The 23,112-nt window shown below is 35.9% G+C and overlaps 1 protein-coding gene across 1 annotated transcript; it reads left to right on the top strand.

Annotated features, from left to right (window-relative positions):
- Positions 1 to 8,958: 8,958 nt before the first annotated feature.
- Positions 8,959 to 9,939, top strand: LOC141521968 (olfactory receptor 11G2-like). Its single transcript, XM_074234998.1, has one exon. The coding sequence runs from the start codon at positions 8,959 to 8,961 to the stop codon at positions 9,937 to 9,939; it is 981 nt and encodes a 326-aa protein (XP_074091099.1).
- The last annotated feature ends 13,173 nt before the right edge of the window (positions 9,940 to 23,112 follow it).

The following is a 23,112-nucleotide window of genomic DNA, read 5'->3' as shown; positions in this document are numbered from 1 at the left end:
TGAAGGACCTGGAACAAGATATTCCAAAGAGCAAGAAAGCTTGGAATACAGCCAAGAATCCACTATCCGGCAAAGCTGAGCCTTCTTTTTCAGGGAAAAAGATGTACATTTAATGAAATGGAAGAATTCCAAAAATTTCTTATGAAAAGACCAGCGCTAAATAGAAAATTTGGACATCAAACAGGAGGCTCAAGAGACACATGAAAAGGTAAAAAGAAAAAAGAAAAAGGGGGTAAAGAAAAAAAATACTGCCATCCAATAAGTTGAAACTGGCTATATCCCAGCTTGGGAAAAAAGATTCTCATAACTCGAGAACTGTAACTCTAACAGAGAGAATATACCTAGCCAGAGGTGATGGACACTTATGACTTATCCATGAGGCTTCTATCCAATGGTATGAAACTGGCTATAACCTTACTTGGGAGAAAGACTCTAATAACTCTCAAGAATTCTAACTCTATTAGATAGAATGTACTTAGCTAGAAGTGATGTATGCTCAGAATTTTCTATGAGTCAGATAGAATGATTTAAAAATACCTCCTCCTTAAAAAGGAGGACAAAAAGGAGATGGGAAGATGGAAGGGATTGAATGGGTTGAATATCCTTACACTGAGAGGTACAAAAGACCTATGGTAATAGAGGGGAAGAAGGGAGGATATGAGAAACACCAGGATCTTCTTCTCATCAAACTTGGCTTAAACTTAATTTACATTCATACTCAGTTAGCTTAAAAAACATCTAACCTTTCAAGTATTAAAAGGGGGAAAAGGGGAGGGGGACAGAGAAAGGGAAGGGGAGGAAAAGGGGAACTTCCAGAAGTAATGGAAGAAGGGGAAAAGGAAAAGGGGAAAAAAGGGGGAGAGGTCAATTTAAGAGGACAAACACACTGAAGGTGGCAGTATTCAGAAAAAAAAATACTGGGGCATATGAACAAAGGGAAAAAAATGGGAAAACACAAACAGAAGGAAGATAGCATAGAGGGCAATCAAGAGTCAGTAATTATAACTTTGAATGTGAATGCGATGAACTCTCCCTTAAAACATAAGTGAATAGCAGAGTGGATTAAAAACCAGAATTCTACAATATACTGCATACATGAAATTTATTTGAAGAAGAGAGATACATATAGAGTAAAGGTAAAAGGTTGGAGCAAAATATATTTTGCTTCAGCTGAAGTGAAAAAAGCAGGGGTAGCAATCTTCATCACAAACAAAGCAGCTGCAAAAATAGCGTTAAAAGACATAAGGAAGGAAACTATATCCTCCTAAAAGATACCATAGACAATAAAGTGATTTCAATAATGGATACATATATATATATATATATATATATATATATATATATATGCACCTAATGAGATAGAATCCAAATTCTTAGAGAAGAAGCTGAAAGAACTACAGGAAGACATAACATAGACAGCAAAACTCTACTAGTGGGAGACCTCAACCCCCTACTCTCAGATCTAGATAAATCGAATCATAAAATAAACAAGAAAGAAGTTAAGGAGGTAAATAGATTGTTGGAAAAACTAGATATGATAGACTTATAGAGGAAATTGAATGGGGACAGAAAGTAATAAACCTTTTCCTCTGAAGAACATGGCACTGATATAAAAATTGACCATGTACTAGGGCATAAAAGACTAATGATCAACTGCAGAAAGGCAGAAATAGTGAATATATCTTTCTCAGATCACAATGCAATAAAAGTCATATGAAATATTAAGCCAGGGAGATATAGACCCAGAACTAACTGGAAATTGAATAACCTCATTTTAAAGAATGAATGGATCAAACAACAAATTGTAGAAAGAATTAATTAGTTTATCCTAGATAATGACAATAATGAAACAACATAGCAGAACCTATGGGATTCACTCAAAGCAGTTGTCAGGGGATATATGATGTCTTTAAATGCTTACATGAATAAATTAGAGAAAGAGGAAATCCATAAACTAATTATGCAACTAAACAACTAGAGAAAGAACAAATTAAAAATCACCAATTAAATACCAAATTAGAAATTCTAAAAGTTAAAGGAGAAATTAATAAAATCGAAAGCAAAAAAATATTGAATTAATAAATAAAACTTAAAGTTGGTTTTGTGAAAAAAACAAAAAAATTGATAAACCTCTGACCAATTTGATTTAAAAAAAAAAGAAAGAAGAAAACCAAATTGCTAGTATCATAAATGAAAAAGGTGAACTCACCACCAATAAGGAGGAAATTAAAGTAATAATTTGGAATTATTTTGACCAACTCTATGCCAATAAATTCAACAATCTAAGTGAAATGGATGAATATTTACAAAAATATAAGTTGCCCAGGTAAAATGAAAAGATTAAATACCTAAACAACCCTATCTCATAAAAAGAAATGCAACAAGCCATCACTGAACTCCCTACGAAAAAATCTCCAGGGCCTGATGGATTCACAAGTGAATTCTACCAAACATTTAAGGAACAATTCATTCCAATTCTATATAAACTCTTTTTAAAATAGGGAAAAACAGAACTCTGCCAAACTCTATGAAACCAATAATGGTACTGATACCTAAACCAGGAAGAGTTAAAACAGAGAAAGAAAATTATAGACCTGTCTCCCTGATGAACATAGATGCAAAAATCTTAAATAAAATCTTAGCAAAACGATTAGAAGTTATCACTAGGATAATACAATATGATCAAGTAGAATTCATCCCAGGAATGCAAGGTTGGTTCAATATTAGGAAAATTGTTAGTATAATCAATTAAAACAACAACAAACTTATCAAAAATTATATGATCATATCAATAGATGCTGAAAAAGCTTTTGACAAAATACAGCACCCATTCCTGCTAAAAACACTAGAGACTGTAGGAATAAATGGACTGTTCATTAGAATAATAAGCAGTATCTATCTGAAATGATCAACAAGCATTATATTCAATGGGAAGAGGCTAGAGGCATTCCCAATAAGATCAGGGGTGAAACAAGGATGCCCATTATCACCACTACTATTCAATATCATATTAGAAATGTTAGCTTCAGCAGTTAGAGAAGAAAAAGAAATTGAAGGAATTAGAATTGGGAAAGAAGAAACAAAACTCTCACTCTTTGCACATAACATGATGGGATACCTACAGAATCCCAAGAAATCATCCAAAAAACTACTGGAAACAATCAGCAATTTTAGCAAAGTTGCAGGATATAAAATAAACCCTCATAAATCCTCAACTTTTCTATATATGACTAGCAAGATACTGCAGTAAGAGCCAGAAAGAAAAATTCCATTCAAAGTAACCTCAGATAATATAAAATTCCTGGGAGTTTATTGGCCAAGGCAGACTCAGAAACTTTTTGAAAACAATTACAAAACACTTCTCATACAAATTAAATCAGATTTAAATAACTGGGTACTACTACTCATGAATAGCTAGAGCTAATATAATAAAAATGACTATTCTACCAAAACTAAAGTACCTGTTTAGTGCCCTACCAATCAAAATTCCAAAAAATTACTTTAAGGAGTTAGAAAATGTGGTAAATAAATTCATAAGGAGAAATAAAAAGTCAAGAATTTCCATGAATTCAATGAAAAAAAAGTGCAAAAGAAGTAGGATTAGCCCTACCAGATCTAAAATTATACTATAAAGCATCAGTCATCAACACTGTCTGGTATTGGCTAAGAAATAGAGTGGTGGACCAGTGGAATAGACTAGGTGCAGTAGCAGGAAATGATTATATTAACCTGCTGTTTGATAAACCCAAAGAGTCCAACTATTGGGATAAAATCTCTCTCCTAGATAAAAACTCCTGGGAAAATTGAAAGTTAGTATGGAAGAACTTAGATAAGACCAACACCTCACACCCTATATCAATATAAGATACAAATGGATACAGGATTTAGACATAAAAACCAATACTATAAGCAAATTAGAAGATCAAGGACTAGTTTACCTGTCAGATCTATGGAAAGGGAAGCAGTTTATGACTAAGGAAGAGATAGAGAACATCACTAAAAACAAACTAGATGATTTCAATTACATTAAATTAAAAAGTTATTGCACAGACAAAATCACTGGAACTAAGATCAAAAGAAATGTAGTAAACTGGGAAACAATCTTTACAACTAGTGTTTCTGACAAAGGACTCATTCTCTAAAATATAAAGAGAACTGAGTCAAATTTAAAGAAAAAAAGCCGTTCCCCAATTGACAAATGGTCAAAGGATATGCTAAGTCAATTTACAGATGAGGAGATAAAAGCAGTCCATAGTCATATGAAAATTTGCTCTAAATCGCTACTTATTAGAGAAATGCAAATTAAAGCTTCTCCGAGGTACCACCTCACACCTCTTAGATTGACCAATATGACCAGAAAGGACAATGATCATTGTTGGAAAGGTTGTGGGAAATCTGGGACACTATTACACTGTTGGTGGAGCTGTGAACTCATCCAACCTTTATGGATAGAAATTTGGAATCATGCCCAGAAGGCAACAAAAATATGTATGCCCTTTGATCCAGCAATACTAGGTCTATACCCTGAAGAGATGATGAAAAAGGTTAAAAACATCACTTGTACAAAAATATTCATAGCAGCCCTGTTTGTGGCGGCAAAGAATTGGAAATCAAATAAATGTCCTTCAATTGGGAATGGCTTAGCAAACTTGTATATGTATGTCATTCAACACTATTGTTCTATGAGAAACCAGGAGTGATGGGAATTCAGAGAAGCCTGGAGGGATTTGCAAGAACTGATGCTGAGTGAGATGAGCAGAACCACAAAAACACTGTACACCCTAACAACAACATGGGGGCAATGACCAACCTTGATGGACTTGCTCATTCCATCAGTGCAACAATCAAGGACAATTTGAAGCTGTCTGCAATGGAGAATACCATCTGTATCCAGAGAAAGCATTGTGAAGTTTAAAAAAAGACCAATTTTATTCATTTATTAACTTTAATTTGGAAAAAACTGATATCTTATTGTCTGACCTTTCTATCTCTTATACCTTATGCTTCTTCCTTAAGGATATGATTTCTCTCTCATCACATTCAATTTGGATCTTGAAAATTGCCTTCTGTTGGGGGTGGGGGAGGGAGTAAGATTGGGGGAAAATTGTAAAACTCAAAATAAATAAAATCTTTTTTAAAAAAATGTTTGCCTTGGGGGGAGCAGCTAGGTGGCACACTGGATTGCCTTACCAAAAAAACAATCTACAAGAATATGATCAAACTGGGATATTGATTTGTTGTATGAAATGATGAGGTCATTGATTTAGGAAAGCATGGAAAGATTGGGACTTATGGAGGACACTGTCTACTTTCAAAGAAACAGATGACACACACACAAACATGACATAGTCTTACATTTGTGTTTGAGTATATATTTGCTTTATATATATATACATATATGCATAATTAGAAATTTCTATACATCTCTGTTAACAACGATGAGTATAAGTATGTCTATATATAGACACACTTAATCATAGTCTTCTTTGGCAGAAGGAGAACAGGAAAAACATAAAGTAAATGGTGAAAAGCAGAAAATTAAAGAAAACATACAAGGAAGCGAAGAAAAACTGGACAGCTTTGAAAAATTTAAGTGGTATTTATTATACAGGCTTTCCTGAAAAAGAAATTTATCATTTTATATTGAATCCTACAATTTGTTGTACACATTCCAATGTTATCCTTTTCTTTCCTAATTTCATATTTAAGTATAAAATTTTAAAATAATAAAAAAGAACTGTTCTGTTGTTTCTGTTACACATTGATTCTCACTTTCTAGAACCTTAACATGGAGACACAATGGAGGATCCAAAACTACAGGTCTAGAGTGCAGATAAGAAGATGGTATGAGAGAGAAAAAAGGGAAAGAAAAGATTGAGGCTTCTCCTCAGATTACCAAGGCAAACCATTTACTTATTCTAAGAACACTAAAAAGCATTTTCAACTAAGTCTAAACATATCCAGTTCCAAGAATTATAAGGAAATCAGGGTATTTGACTCCCTAAAATTAATAAGTTCCCAAGAGAAAGAAAAAGTTGAAACATAATTAATGCAGTCAAACTTGTAGACCTTGTGAGAGAATTTCAACCTTTCCCAAGGCTATTCTGCCCTTCTCTGACAACTTCCATAATAAGTCTTCACCGTATGGCACACAGTTCAGTGACCCTTGAGACAATCACTGAATTGCTTACCATTCCTCTCACTAACTGCAGGTTACCTAGAATATATGCTCTTAGGTTCTATTTGTAAATCAATGTGTACCCTAGGACATATACAAAGTTGTCTTTCCTGCCTGGATTGAAGAAAAGAGAGATAAGACACAGAAGACCATAAATGGAGTTTAAGGCTTGTCTCTTACTTCTATCTCTGCCACTTCACCATATTGCTTTGAATAAAAAAAATACAGGAAATGATCTAAACTTTGGTGAACCTAGAAAGGTTCATCTTTTTATAAAGACAAGAAAAGGGATCAAAGGAATTAGAGAGGAAAAACTGAATAAAAAGCTCTGATTCAATCTGATTCAATTGATCTTGTTTCTCCTAAACATCTTAAAGTCTCCCCCAGATAGAATATTTACTTTTTTTTCCTTTATTGAAAACACAAATTTGGAAAGTATCTATAAGAAAAAGTAATAAGATCTGAGATTCCAGGGCAATGAAGTCCTACCACTTACATGGATCACAAGACTCCTTGTTAGAACAGTGGACAAATCACTCCATCAGAGGAAGCCATCCAGATCTTCAAAGATCAGCAATTGGTAAGTAATACTGAAAACTGTTCTTGTAAATTAATCTCTAATAGGAATTTATTTCATTCATGCTTTTCCAAAGACCATTTCCCTTTTTTTGCTTTGTTTTATGTCTCATGCTTATTTTAATCCCATAGTGTCCTAGGTTCCATTTACTTAGAATTCTGAGTTAAAAAAATTTACAGCCTACCTGTTCTGATTATTATCTGGAACAACATTGTCCAGAGACTAAAAGGAAAGCCTAGTCAGTGGTAAACCTCGAAAGCCATTTAAAATCTTTCCTTACCAAGATTATCCTGAATCAGATACTAGAATATGAAATTTCCTGGAGACCACTGTATACACTGGCATCATTCTTTAGTGATAATAATTTGATGTAATACGAGAGAATTGTCACATTGCCTTCTGGTATAGAAAAAAAACACTGACCTTGAAGTCAGGATATGTGAGTTGAAATTCCAAATCTGATAGTTCCCTAATTATATGATCTTGACCAAGTTATTTTACTTCTCTGAGTCTCAATTTCTCAGAAGCAAAATTGGATGAATATCTGTCAGACTATGTACAAGGTTCATTTCTAAGGAAAATAAATAAAACACACAAACTTTAGCAGAGTTTCTTAGCATCACTACTTGAAACTGCATTTATTTCCTAATTAAAGACTTTAATGATGTATTACTATAATGTCCTAAGTATCATAATAGGCTTTATGAACTTAGATGAGAGAAGGTTCATATCTCTAACACAGACTAAGTGGAAATGTAAGTTTAGTCCTAAGTAACCTTCATCATTATCATCATTGCCTTCATATAGAATGTTAAAGTTTGCTTAGTGTTCTGCACAATAAATCATTAGATCTTAATGACAACTTTGTAAACTTAGTGCTGTTTTTCCATTTTTCAAATGAGGGAACTGTAGCTGTGAAAGGTTATGTGATGGATTATTAAGTGTCTGAGACAGGATTTGAACTTGGATGTTGTTGATTGTACATCCAGTATTATATGCATTGAAAAAATTTAATGTCTAAGAAAATGCATGGCCTATTAGCTGCTGCTAAGTTAGAAATGTTTTATACTGCTACTGTTATTTAAGTTTTCAGGTATTTATGCCATAACATAAATGATACTGTGGTGGCATCAAGGTTGTGAGTGGAGATTATGTCTTAGTTTGTCTTGTATCTCCTTGAAAATCTTCATATATATTACATCTTCAATAATTCTTAAACTTCATTTTCATTAAGAATATAATAAGCTGACATTCATACAGAATGTTATGGTATACACATGAAAATATGTTTCCTTACCTGAGTCACTCAGGAATCTTATGAAATACAGTCAACAAATGAATGAAGCATTTATTAAATGATAACTATAAGTAAAATACTGTATAGAAGCTGGGGATACTAATAGAAAAGTAAGACATTCTCTGTACTCAATTATATTCAATGGGAAGCTAACAAAGAGGATGAATTATCTGATTTACTAGAGGAGGGTATTAAAGTTGAGAGATTAAATGATTCCTTCTTTACTAACTGATTAACAATAAAATCACATTTTAAAGCATATAAATGTTTTCAAAATTATATGTACACATATAAAAAAATAAAATCCAATTTGATTCTGACAACAAACCAGTGAGCCATAAACTACAGACTTCTTATACTTATTTTACAAGTAAGGTTTAGAAAAGTTAAATAATTTGCTTATGGTGTGATAGAAGGAAGACTTTGTGAAAAGAATGGAATGTCAAATAGGATGATGAAATAGGAGATGAGATTATTATTATTCCTATTAGATAGGGAAAGATATGAGCAAAGGCATATAAATGCTACAGTACAGTAATTATCTAAAAATAGTGAGTGATTTACTTTGACTGAAGTGTTTTCCCCAATACAATGTGAAATCCTTGATGACAGAAACTATTTTTACCATCTTTTGTTATACCAGGTGCTCAACATAGTGTTTGACACAAAATAAGCACCTAATAAATGCTTGCTGTTGATGATTATGATAGGGTAGACCCTAGAGCAAGATTGCAGAAATCTGGGCATTTCACTTCAAGTGATTAAAATTTAGAATCAGGAGAACTATTGCAAACAGGTCTAAGTTGGTCTACACAAAACAGAGAAGCAGAGTTTTAGAATAAGGAGTAGCATTAGAGATTCCATACTTTGTAGAAGAATGAGAAATAAGAAATAAGGCAATCTATCATGCTCACTTTTGTCCTCTCCACAGGTTTAGTAGCCTTGAACATATCTGGAGGAAACAGAGTGACTGAATTCATCCTTCTGAGCTTTCCCTGCCCCAGAGAAATGCAGATCCTGCTATTTGGGGTGTTCACTCTGACCTATGTCTTGACCCTGATGGGGAATGGATCCATCATCTGGGCAGTAAGGCTGGATCAGCACCTCCACACACCCATGTACATTCTACTAGCCCACTTTTCCTTCTTGGAGATCTGTTATGTTACCACCACAGTTCCTAACATGTTGGCCAATTTCCTCTCTGAGACCAAGACCATCTCCTTCACTGCCTGCTTCCTCCAGTTCTACTTTTTCTTTTCCACAGGTATCACTGAGCCTTTCTTCCTATCTCTCATGGCTTTTGATAGGTACCTGGCTATTTGTCAACCTCTGCATTACCCCACAATCATGACTGGAAATTTCTGTATCAAGCTAGTGCTATTCTGTTGGTTGACTGGCTTTCTTTGCTTTCCTATCCCTATCTATTTTATGTCTCAATTGCCCTTCTGTGGTCCAAATGTCATTGATCACTTTATCTGTGATCCAGGCCCCCTGTTAGCTTTGGCATGCATCCATGACCTAGGAATTGAGCTTTCTTTTTCTATTATACCCTCTCTTGCCATCTTCCTCACATTCCCTTTCATCCTTGGGTCCTATACTCTGGTGTTTAGAGCTGTATTACGAATCCCTTCAGCAGCTGGCAGGAAGAAGGCTTTCTCCACTTGTGGATCACACTTGACTGTTGTCACTCTGTTCTTTGGAACTGTCTTGGTCATGTATATGACTCCAACATCAGGACATATAACTACAACACAAAAGATTATCACCTTGTTTTATTCAATGTTTACCCCTCTTGTGAATCCCCTGATCTACAGTCTTAGAAACAAAGAGATGAAGACTGCCCTAAGAAAAGTACAGATGAGTATGAGAATTCTTCCAAATAAGTGAACTAGAATTTTAAATTGCCTTCTCTTGCTCCTAATCATTCCCTAATTAAATGCACCTATTTTCATACATTCTAACCATTCCCTCTGCCATTCCTTGACTAGCAATGAATTGGATTTATGTGAGGGAGGTCTGTGCAAAGTCACTAGCCTCACTTTCTTTTTCTCTTCCAAAGTCATCTGGGTCCTGTGGCAGGATATATATCAGAACAGGTAGAGATGCCCACTGATACTGTTAGAGACTTTAACCTTTTTTAAGCTAAGTTCTTTTTCAGGTCTCAGTTTGACTGAGTAAATACTCATTCAGTAATTAAGAAATGAGATAATGAATGAGCTATTTTACCTAGTGGGAAAAAAAATCCGTCTAAGAGGGGAAGATCCTCAGGGTTTCTGGCCAAAATAGAAACCATTGCTATTCATACTCACACTGAGCCATCAGAACCCTAACAATGAACAAGTGAGGTTTGGCCTGGGTCAATCAATGACACCCAGAGTGATTTGATCATTTGTTTTGCAAGGCAATGGGGTTAAGTGGCTTGCCCAAGGCCACACAGCTAGGTAATTATTAAGTGTCTGAGGCCGGATTTGAACTCACATACTCCTGACTCCAGGGCCGGTTCTCCATCCACTGTGCCACCTAGCCACCCCCAGAGTGATCTGATCATTGAAGGAAGTTATGGATCAATTATTTCAATGACTATTTTCCCCACTGGTTGTAAGATATCAAGGAAGTTTTCCTTGCTGATTTCTTGAAAGATGTTCAGACTTCTTTTTTTTGATCATGGCTTTCATACAGTCCAATAATTCTTAAATTATCTCTCCTAGATCTGTTTTCCAGGTCAGTTGTTTTTATAGTGAGGTATTTTACACTTTCATCTATTTTATTATCATTTTTTTCATTTTATTTAACTGATTTTTGATGTCTCGTAGAGTCATTAGCTTCTACTTGCCCCAGTCTATTCTTTAAGGAATTTTCTTCTTCAGTTAGGTTTTGCATCTCCTTTTCCATTTGGTCAATTTTGTTTTTAAAGAAGATACTATCTTTTTTCCATTTGACCAACTGTCTTTTTGAAGGAATTATTTTCTTTTTTGCAACTGCTCACTTGTATTTTTAAAAGATATATTTTATTCAGTCAATTTTTGTGCTTCCTTTTGCAAAATTGTGAATTTCTCCTGTATTTCTTTTCCAAAATTTTCTATTTGATTTTTTTAATTTAATTAAGGCATTGGGGTTAAGTTACTTGCCCATGTTCACATAGCTAGGCAATTATTAAATGACTGAGACTGGATTTGAACTAAGGTACTCCTAACTTCAGGGCTGGTTTTCTGAGGACTGAGCCATCTAGCTGCCCCTTTTTGGATTTTTAAAATACTTTTTTAGATCTTTCGAGAAATCTTTTTTTGGGCTAGACACCAATTCATAGTTTCCCCTGCAGCTTCACATGTAATACTTTTTCTGCCAACCTCTTCTGAGACGGTATTTTGTATGCCATCCTTATCTCCAAGGTAACTTTCTAAAGTCTTGCTTTTTCTCTGACTTTTCTTACTGATTCTGAGTTTTGTTTGGACACTGTCCCAAACTTCTTGTGTTCGGGGGGAAAAGCTAGTTCAAAGACTTTCTTGTTGAGAACTCTAGAGTGCTGCTCACTAGACTGCATCAAGAATTCGAGCAAGTTTGCTCATTAGGCTGGACTTTCCAGGTTGGGAACTCTATCAACTTTAACACTGACTGAACAGGGGACCCTTATTAGAAACCTGCCAGCTGGTCTGCTGTGCCATTGACCTGCTGAGCCTGGAGCTCCAGGGACCTCCACTCCATATCTCTCCTTTGACTAAGTACCTCTGGCTGGTCCTTTCTATGCCCAGACCATATACTCCTTATAGTTCCCTAACCTGAGCACACTCCTGCTCCATAGGAAACGGACCTTGCTGGAAGATGCTCCACTCTGTTCTTATGTGCATGCTGTCATTCCAGAGTACATATAGAGGCTTGATTAATGTTGTTTCTGAGGAAAAACTGGGAGAACTTGAGGAAGCTCCTAGATTCTCTCTGCTATCTTGGCTCTGTCCCCATAATTTCACACATTTGCAATTGGTGTATCTATTTCTATGCAACCTCACCAGCATTAAATTTTGTTGATTGTAATAATATTTGGAAATTTGATGTGCAAATTTGTACCTCAAATGTGATTTTAATTTCCATAATTTTCATTTTTAAATAAAAGTGAGTTTATCAAAAATTTATTGTGTTTCCATTTCTGGAAGTTATTTATATTCTTTGATAATTTATGCATGAAAGGGCATAGCTTACATTGATAAATTTATAATGTTTCTGTTTTAAATGTCAATGTCTTATCAGTAAATTAGCCAAAAATGTTTCCTAAATATGGTATTTTAATTTTATAGATTTTATTTTCTTGATTTTTGATATAACAGAATCAAGCTTATCTATTATTTCCTTAATTACTCATACAATATGTTTAATAGAAAAAATCATCTTCTCTTGACAATGGAAATATACACCACATTTTGTTAGATTTTATTACATTCTTTGAGGCTAAAGATTGTCTCATTTTTGTATTTCTATCTCCTGTGCTTATTGAATGTCCTGTTATATAACATGTGCTTAAAAATACCTATTGATTGAGTTATGTTTTCATCATATTTAAATTTACCATCTAGGTGCAATTCATAGATGTATAATATACAAGTTATGCTTATATTTATATATATATATGTGTGTGTGCACATATATATATATATATATATATTTCTTGCCAAATTACTACCTACTTTTTTTAAAAGAATTCTGCTAAAAAAATAAATTCTTCTCTAAATTTAATTTCCCATTGATCTACCAAACACTAAACTTTTGCATATCATTTGATTAGTTGTTAATATATACTTGTCTTCTGTGCAACTAAAATGCAATATAAATTCCTTGAGATCAAAAACTTTTTTTATTCCTTCAATATCTAAAGCAGAGATTTACACATAAATATTTATTGAATTGAATTAAATACTTGACAGGAAGAAAAAACATGAAATCTCTGATCTCTTGTTAACTGTACCAGTTAAGCAAAATTTTGACTATGAACCAAATTTTGAATAATCCACTGAAACATCTTCAACATTTGGTCATGGAAACAGTATATGTAGTCATTAATATCTTTAAAAGACAATGGTATCTTGGAGTTTCAGTTTAACTATCTATCACTCTGAGAAATGAGTGAGAAGACTGAGAATATAATTGTTGTTCTGCCAAGATTCTTGCCTGTGACAGCTCAAAGAAAACTGTGAGAAGGCAAAAGACCAAGAACTCATTTCATGAGAGAACTGAGTTTACTCTCCTCTTGCTCTAATCATGTCCCAATGGTACAAATTTGCAAGCACTTTTTTAATTCCCAGTCCCAAAAGGAAAAAGAAATGAAGTTGAATCTTATCAGACAATACCATTCTCTTCCCACAGGATAGCAATGGGAGTAATCTTCCCTTTGGTCAAAACCTCTACAGCAACACCAGCAGCAGTATTACTCTTTTATTTTGAGACTAGAGTCTTGCCTGATTAGTCACACCTGATTACAATAAACCAATTGCTCACAAGTATTATGAGGGGGAGGGGAGGGGTGGGGTGGGCAATGTGGTTCAAATACAGATAAAAATAGACATAGCTAACTTCTTCTCCACCTACTATTTTCTTTCCAGGAGAGGTCGAAATAGGTTAGACATTCTGCTCTCCTTGGAGAGAAGGAATACCAGAGTTATCTTTATCTGTTCCTTTAAATATTAGTAGTCCAGGGAATATACTTTTCAGGTTCAAGTTAATCTTCTCATCATTAATCACTAGAGAACCCCAAGTGTTATTTCCAAGATTTGATTCCCTTTCTGCCAAATAGTCATTCTACAATGAATGTACAAAAAATAGCATATAACAAATTCAATTAGCCAAGTCAATAGCAAAACAGAAATCAGATAAAATATACATATGAGAATACATGTCAGAAAATACATAATAAAAGAACTCTTCCAATGATAACAAGATAGCTCTGCTCTGCCACAAGGGAGTCCCAAATCTCACTCAAAGACAAACTCCCAGAAGTCTCTGGTATAACAAACTGGGGACAGAAACTTGATGGAGACTACTAGACCCTCTCATTCCAGCTTCTTCATAGATTCCTTTCAGAAATCTGAAGTAGGTTTGTCATCATCCATCTTCTCTCTCAAAGCTGGGAAGTGACTCAGAGACAAAGCCAAAGTGACTCAGAGACAAAACAGATTTAAGAACATAGACTTGATAGTTCTAAGAAACCAAACTTCTCTTTTCTCAGGCTCATGCCAATTCCCCTCAACCCTATTGTGAGAAGAGTGGGAAGAGAGTGTCATATCTATAGACTTTGGTATTCAGGATAATTTTATAGTTCCTCAATCTGCTCAACTCCCATGATTTACTCCCTCTCACAGGAAAGGACTAGTATTTGGAGTTATTTATATTTATTGATTTTAAAATGCACTTTTTTCTTCATAAATTTTTTATCATTCTTTCTTTTTCTCCATCCTATAATCCCTATTCCTATTTTTCATCCTCAACCTAACCCCCTTTAGTTATTTTTCAGCCTATCATTACTCATTGGTTACATTCCCTTCCATCCGCTATTTTGATTCTTTAGTTAAGCAGTTCAACTCTTCACTATCTCTACACTCAAATCTTTTTCTCCTTGTCCTGTTGCTGATTATGCCTTGTCAAACATCACATCCTAATTATCCCTACCATCTTCCAAATCTCATCTACTCTCATGTTGCTCAGTGGAGACAAGAAAATTAAAAATCATGCTGAAAGAGACTGCTAAAAAAATGTTACATAATTACTAGTGAGATATCATTGCAACAAGGCAATTCTTTTGTACTCCTCTTATGATTCATTTTTCCTTTTAGCACAGCAGCTATTCCAGACTACTCCTTTAGCTGAAGACATCACCTTATACTTTAAAAAAAATTGATGTTTCATTTTCTTCCTTCTCCTCATCTCATATCCCCAAACATCTTCTCCCACTCTCTTCTCTTCCATTCCTATTTTGCATGAAGATGAAGTCCTTCTCATTGCAGAGCAAACCCTCTACCCACATCACTTACCGTCCCCATCTTCTCTGGTAGACTGTCTATTATTACCATTTTCCTTTTTTCATTGCTCATTACTCATTTATTAGAGTGAAAAAAATCAAAAGTCAAACTAAAAATCCATCTTGATAGTTGGAATATGATATAGAAAGGAAATGGGACACAGAGAAACAGGTTTTGGCATATGGATTTCTCTGAAATAGTTAAAACCATCAGTCCCCTACTTGTAGCTTTGTTGTAATCCATAGGGAGATGGTCAGTTTGTAGAATAGGTAAGAAGAGAGATGCAGTAGGGAGTGGGAAAGTAAAAGGAAATGTTTACTGTTTGTTGGGATACTCCTGATTTTGCTTCCTGGTCTTGTCTTGGGCTTCCATAGCTTCCCTGACACTGTACACAGACTCTCCATAGGTTTGATGGGTTTCAGATTCTTATCCAACATATACATGATGGGAAAGTCACTAGACAGTTTCAGCTCCATAAGGGCTTCTTCAGACAGCCCCTACAGATGTCTGACAGTTCCACAAAGACCACTGCTATAAGCTATAATTAGGACATACTTTTCCCTTTATCTAAGGTTAGAGCCCACTTTCCAAATGGATAGAAAGCCCAGGCAAAGATTTCTTTTTGCCTTTCATAAGAAGGTGACTATAACATCTATATAGTGACAGTCTTTACTGAAATGATTGTAGAAGGTGTGGTTGGCATTCAATGAAGAGAGTGGGCTTTGTTGAGGCCTGTCAGACCCACATTGTGCCACTGATTGTGCATCTGGTCCTGTGAACCTAACTGGACAATGGTATCTAGCACTACTCAAAGGGTACAAATTTCTCTCTTCTGGATTAAGGAAAGAAGATATCAAATTTACTTTTTGTAAAATTCCTGTCAAAAACCCCCAACTTGTCTCAACTGAACTAAGGAGGAAAAAGTATTTTCTACTCTTCAGACAAGATCAAAACAGATATCTTGAGACAGGCAATTATTAAGTGCCTGAGGCCAGATTTGGACTCAGGTCCTCCTGACTTCAGGGCCAGGTTCACTGCACGACCTAGCTGCCCCAGACATCTTGAGACTTTTAAAGCCAAGCAGGGAAATAACAGTTTGGGTGATCTGCTTGAGAACCATGGAAAGAGCCAGAAAAGCTGAGGAAAATAGAGAGGTGATAACAGAGGAGAGATCATTAAAGGAACAGTGATTGTTGATCACATTGTAACTGAGGTTATGATCATATACATGGAGGAATGGGAACAAACAGTACTCATGAAAAAGGATAGTGGTAACCCTGCTGACTCTCCTAGAGGACAGATGTGTGCAAAGGTGGTCAGACTTCATGAAACTGTCATTATTTCATCTTTGATACATACACTAGAGATTGCCAATCATCTTTCTAAATTGATAGTTAGAGGGTTTCGTCTAATTATGAGAGTATATCCAGAAATTTCCTTATTGTGACTACTTTTTTTAAAGAGTACATATTTATGTTTTTGTTTTTTTCTCTCAACACATTCAATTGTGATCAATGTATATAGCATGGAAACAATGTAAAGATTATCAGACTGCCTTCTGGGGGGGGGGGGGAGGGAAGGAGGGGGAAAGTTGTAAAATTCAAAACCTTACAAAAAATGATAGAAACTATTATTGTATATAATTGGAAAAGAAAATATTTTTTTAAAAAAGAAAAAAGATATATATTGAAAAGCTTCACTTCTATAGGTTATTAAAAAATTGGGGAAAGTAGAAGGAATACTCTATCTAGCTGCTCAATACTGTATCTAGCTGACTGATCCTGAGAGTAATATCCTTATTAACAAGTCAACAAGTATTTTTCAAGAACCTACTCTATGCTGGGCTTACTACAGACTTACTCCTGTGTAAAGTGTTGGGAATATGAATACAAGGAGAAATGAAGATCTCACCTTCAAGAAACTTAAATGTTAATGGGGAAGGAAAGATAAAGTTAAACTGAACTGTGGGGAATGGGAGTTAAGGCACACAGGAGTGGGGAGCATTGTAGAGAATAAGCAAAGGGTGAGGACAAATGAAGACCTGCCTGGCATAGGCATCCTCATTAAAATATAAGTTCCAGGAGGAATCAGTCAGAGAGAAGAAGTATTTCTAATGGGAGAAATTCAGAAGTGAAGTGATCTTCCAGGGTATAGAAGTCTCTGTGGATTATAGGAAAGAGTCTAGGCAGGTCAAAGATGGAAAGTATATGAGACCTTGGAAGGCCAGGAATCTTATTCCTCTCCATACATTTGAAAATCTAGTTCATACTTACATTTCTCTTCACAGGCCTCTTTAATTCCCAAACATGTCTTTACACTAACAGTCTTCATATCCATTCATACCTCTTCCTCTCTATTTCCCTTAAATCCTTTAAAATTCAGCTCAATGTTTATCTCATGAAGATTTCTCATTAGTGATAACTTATCAAGAAATATCAGGCCAATGACCTAAAATCCTGGGGAGGGGGGGGAATTAATTTAAAGGCCTATGGAAATGGGCCTAGAAGAAGATTATTCCACTCTCCAACAGAGAAGAGAAGCAGCTGTCACGAACATTGCAGATGCTAAAGAAACAGCTCCCTACAGAGTCCTTGCTCAGCTAAGAACAATTTTTCAATGATTTCCTCAGTTGTGTTCATGAATTGGAAACTACTTGACATCAAGGCCCAACAGAGTGAATGTAAAGGTCTAGGAAGGAGTCATCTAACACTCATCATAGAGATACTGGTGAGATTGGACAGGACCCTGATACTAGGCTCCATTTACACCTTCAGAACAGGTAGAACAAGAGGAGAAGCCACTGCCTGAGTGGAAAGATAATGACTACTCAGAAATGTAATATTTCTCCTCAGAGACTTAGAGAAGAAATTGGCCATCAGGTCTAAACCCCTCATTTTATGATAAGGAAATTAAGTCCCAGGGAGGTTACCATATACCCCCATGTATAAGACACAACCTTTTTCAAAAAGATTGAGGTCTAAAAACTGGGAACATATTATACAGTAGTTGTAGTTTTTTTTTACTTGCATTTCCCACTTTTTCACACTTGTCTTTGAATTCATTTTTTTTCATTTGTTGCTGGTATATTAGGTTATGTTTTGGCATGTTCTGCCCAGAAGTGGCTTAGTAAATATTTTCGTACAATGCTGAATTCAAGTTAAAAGTGATCCACTTTGCAAAAGTGAATGGAAATCATGCTGCTGAATGTTAGCTTGGTCCTCCTCCAACTGAGAAAATAGTCCAAGACTGGCTACAGGAAGAAGCCTATTGATAATGACCCTGGCAGAAAAGACCATGATCGACAAGTCAGCCAAATGGCCCGAGTTAGAGAGGGAATTGAAGAGATGGACTGAAAAACAAAAAGCAACTGGAATTACTGTGTCCACAATGATGGTTCAGCATGAGGCAACAAGAACTTCTTATGAAAAGAAGTGACTGATTTCAAAGGAGGAAACAATTGGTGCTTCAGGTTCATGAAACAGAATGGACTAAGCATGCGTCCATGCACCAGACTTGCCCAGGGAGTACTTGTGGTCAACCCCAGACCAGAGAACAGTCAGAGGAGAACAGTCAGAGCCTCTCCTGAGACAGTGATTCCTCATCAAACACAGATGATGACACACTAATGGATGGGAGTTTTAACAGTGATAAGGAGTTGTATGAATTTTATGATGAATAAAACTTGAGTTCAATAACTTTATGTAATACTTTTTTTTTCAAATTTCAGGCCCCAAAATTAAGGTGTATCTTATAAATGGGGAAATATGGCAAGTCAATTGCCCAGAATCACACAGCTTGTGTTTGAGAAAGAATCTGAACATAGGACTTCTAAATCCAAGTTCATGTCTCTATATACTATGCCTCCCAGCTGCTTCTGCCATTCCCAGATAGATTTTTTTTAATTAGGTTCTTTGCCTCATTTCTTTCTTACCTAGGTTTAATCACTAACTGGGCATTGTCTCAATAAAACTGAGACATATTAAAGACCTAAACATAAAAAGGAGAAAATCTCCCACTGCATCCAGGGCCATCTCCAGTCATTATGATTTATTATATCTGCTCACTGAACCCCATTGACTCCAGAGAAGAGATGTAGCTGGTGACTTTTCACAGCCGTCCCTCACTTAAATTCAATTCACTTTTATATCATGTCCCTGGTGTCATGGTCCTCTTAGAGGACAAACAACAGACAGGACAGTTAATAAAAGCTTTGAAATTAATTTTTGTTTTGAGGGAATTGGCAAATATTCATTTGGATTTATATGAGCCATTAAAAAAATAATGGTTGATTAAATTATCATTATACCATCTCAGAGACTGGAAGGCAGGAGCTGCAATTAATTATTCTTTTTTTACTGAATGGGAAGCTGAATTAAAAGCAAGTCTTTCCTAAAGAAAACAAGAAACAAAAAACTTTTGATTTCTAGTTCTTGCCTTTTACCCACAAGAATTTGATCCTTGCCAAAGCTAATGTCACCCTAGAGGTTATTTGAATCAAAGCTCAGGGGGAAAAAAGCTCCTAAAGGGGCATTATGCACTGGCAGGATCAGTCTTTCTTCTGTCTTCCAGGATTCCTGAGAAGCAAAGCAAAGACACTAAAACAGAGGGCAATGGGCAGGCTATGTAAATCTTTCCAAAATAACATTTACAAGCTAGGTCCCCAGAGAAGGCAGGCTCTTATGGGGAGAGAAATACTTAGCACTGTTTTCCCCTGACACTGGTCTCCATCTATAGACAACCAAATTGATACCTCAAATAATGGTTTCTTTGGATTGTACTAGATTATTCTTGTAATCCATTTCTTCCTCTTCTTCTCAAGCTTCTAGTAAACTTCTAGCAAACCAAATCTATCTCTCCACCTTTTCTCTTGGAGAAATAATGGATAGGATGTAAGTTTGTCTTTGTACCAGATAGGACACTAGGTTTTCTCTTTAGTAAAAATTAAGGAGGAAGAAGTAAAAAAAAAAAAGATGAACAAGCATGACTTTGGGATTCTCTGCCCTGGCCCACAAAAGTAAGCAATACAATACTTATATCAAAAAAATCATCATGAAGTTAGCCTGTGCTAACTTGCTTGTCTCTAAGAAATAATAGGATAAATAATAATAATGATGATGATGATGATGTTTTAATAGTTTTCCTTCATTTTCAAAGAAGACTATGACAACAGAAAGGTGATGCATTAAAAATGAAGCATTAAAGAAATAATGTTTGATTGAGTTATCATTATACCATCTCAGAGACTGGAAGGCAGGGGTTGCAATTATTTATTCTATTTTACTGAATGGGAAGCTGAATTAAAAGCAAGCCTTTCCTAAAGGCAAAAACATTTTTGATTTCTAGTTCATGCCTTTACCCATAAGGATCTGATTCTTGCCATAGCTAAGAAGTCATTTGAATCAATGTTCAGAAAAAAAAACTCAAAGTTCCTAAAGGAGCATTATGACTGGCAGGATCAGTCTTCTGTCTTCTAGGATTCCTTAAAACCAAAGTAGAGAGACTAAAACAGGTCCAGTGGCCAGATATGAATCAGGACCACTGGAGATGGCCATGGATGCAAGGCAGTCAGGGTTAAGTGACTTGTCTAAGGACATACAGCTAGTTAGTGGCAAGTGTCTGAGGCTGGTTTCAACTCCTCTCTTCCTTACTCCAAGACTAGTGCTCTATCCACCATGCCACCTAGCTGCCCTAGATCCATAGATAGATAGACAGACAGACAGATAGTTATAGACAGACAGATACATAGAAAGAGAGAAAGAGACAAAATGTATCCCCTCCAGGAATGACTGCCCTTTCTCACAACTGAGAATGCTATCCTTACATATGTGAGCTTTGAACACAAAACATGTGGTTGAAAATATAATTGTCATCTTGCTGGAGGTTTCTTTCTATAACAAATAAGCATACCAAATAATTGATCTGAGTATTCAGGTCTTGTTTCAGTTCTCTGAACTCACTTTTTAGACACCTCCAAATGAATAACCGATTTCTAATCATACAACTTAGTGTTGGGAATTAATTTTGAAGGAAAAAAATAAATATCAGACAAAATCTTTTTCTGCCCTGGAGTGGCTCTCTGATTTATTCAGACTATTTTCTCTGATACCACACTATCAAAATTATAAGTGTAAATAGTTCCTTGAAATTTGGTATCTAAAATTAATTTTTTTCACAAATTCAAAGCAGTTTGTTTATGTTGACATAGGTTAAAGTCATTTAACCTGCAGAATAAAAACTACTGCAATGCTCACTGAAAACTGAAGGACATTTTGGTGACTGGAAGTTACTTGCATTTGGAGCAAAAAAACAGCAGCTCTCTGCCAAACCTGGAGGAACAGCAACAAAATGAGCATAGGTACATAATAATAATGCATTCTCAAAAGTAATCTTTTGGGGCAGCTAGGTGGCATAGTGGATAAAGCACCGGCCTTGGAGTCAGGAGTACCTGGGTTCAAATTCGGTCTCAGACACTTAATAATTGCCTAGCTGTGTGGCCTTGGGCAAGCCACTTAACCCCATTTGCCTTGCAAAAACAACAACAAAAAAAAAAGTAATCTTTTGCCTTGGTCCAAAATCCATTGCACAAAGAAGCTGTATTTGGAGCTGTGGCTATAAAGATGAGCACTTTGAGTCCCATTTTGTAGCAATAAGTCTTATTAAGGAACTAAGTGGCATATTGAATAGAATGTTGATCTTGCAGTCAGAATTTTTGGGGGGGATGGGGGAGGGATCTAGACGATGCAGGAGATAGAACACAGGCCCTGGAGTCAGGAGGGCCTGAGTTCAAATCTAATCTCAGACACTTAATACTTAGCTGTGTGACCTTGGGCAAGTCACTTAACCCCATTGCCTTGTCAACAAAAAAAAGCAAAAGCAAAATAGGTACCTGATTAAGACACATTGGTTGGTTGGTTCCTGCTCTTCATTATCAAAGAAGACCAAAACAACATCATTATATTTGAGAAAAATTACAGTATATTTGATTGTGACTATCAGACCAATATGAACTCAGAATGCTCTACCACAAGTTGGCCACAAATAGTCCATGTGAACACCTGGTGTGGGTACTCCAAACTTATGAATGTCACATTTCCTCTGAGCTGCTTCAATTCTGCCTTCCTCATAGAGTGCAGCCCCCTCACTGATGAGGGCACTTCATGCTGGACGGTCCTTATTGCCAGTGTCTCCCAAGCTGTACAATCAATTCTAAAGTTCTTCAATGAGATCTTCGGGGTGTCTCAGTATGACTTATTCTGACCCCCTTGTGAACACTTGCCCTGTGTGAGTTTGCCATAAAATATTCTTTTTCGCAAGTGTATGGCTGTCATTCTAACAATGAACCCAGCCAATCACAGTTGCACTTTCTATAGTGATGTTGGAATGCTGGGCAGCTTAACTTGAGAAAGAAACTCAGTGTCTAGTATCTTCTCCTGCCAGGTGATCTTCAGAATCTTCCTAAGACAATTTAAATGGAAGCTATTCAGTTTCCTGACATGGTGCTGGTAGACTGTCCAGATTTCACAGGCATAAGGCAATGAGGTCAGCACAATGGCTCTCTAGACCTTCAGTTTGGTAGTCAGTCTGATACCTCTTCTTACCTACACAATCTTTCAGACCTCCCAAATACTGAGCTAGCTCCAGCAATGTAAATGTCAACCTCATTGTCCATGTGTGCCAAGGTAAGTGAACTTGTTCACAGTATTCAAACCTTTACCATTTGCTGTAATAGATGTTTCCACATACAGATAGTATGGTGCTGGTTGATGAAGCACCTGTGTTTTCTTGGTGTTAATTGTTAAACCAAAATTAGCACAAGCAGCCGAGAATTGATCCATACTTTGTTGCATCTCAGTTTCAGAGGCTTCATTGAGGGCACAATAATGTGCAAACAGATCATGCACAAACACTCCCCCCTATTTTGGTCTTGGCTTGAACCCTTTTCAAGTTGAAGAATTTGCCATCAGTGTGGTGGCTGATGTTGAGGCCATGTTTGTCCCCATTGAAGACATTTAATAACATGGCTGAAAACATGCTAAAAAGAATTAGAATGAGGAACCAT

This window comes from Macrotis lagotis, chromosome 4 (assembly GCF_037893015.1).
Source record: "Macrotis lagotis isolate mMagLag1 chromosome 4, bilby.v1.9.chrom.fasta, whole genome shotgun sequence".
NCBI lineage: Eukaryota > Metazoa > Chordata > Mammalia > Peramelemorphia > Peramelidae > Macrotis > Macrotis lagotis.
The sequence above is the reverse complement of the archived record's forward strand: the minus strand, read 5'-3'. Positions and strand labels throughout refer to the sequence as shown.

What these genes read in the sequence shown, in the direction of transcription:
- LOC141521968 (XM_074234998.1), top strand. Translation starts at nt 8,959, where the DNA reads ATGCTCACTTTTGTCCTCTCCACAGGTTTAGTAGCCTTGAACATATCT.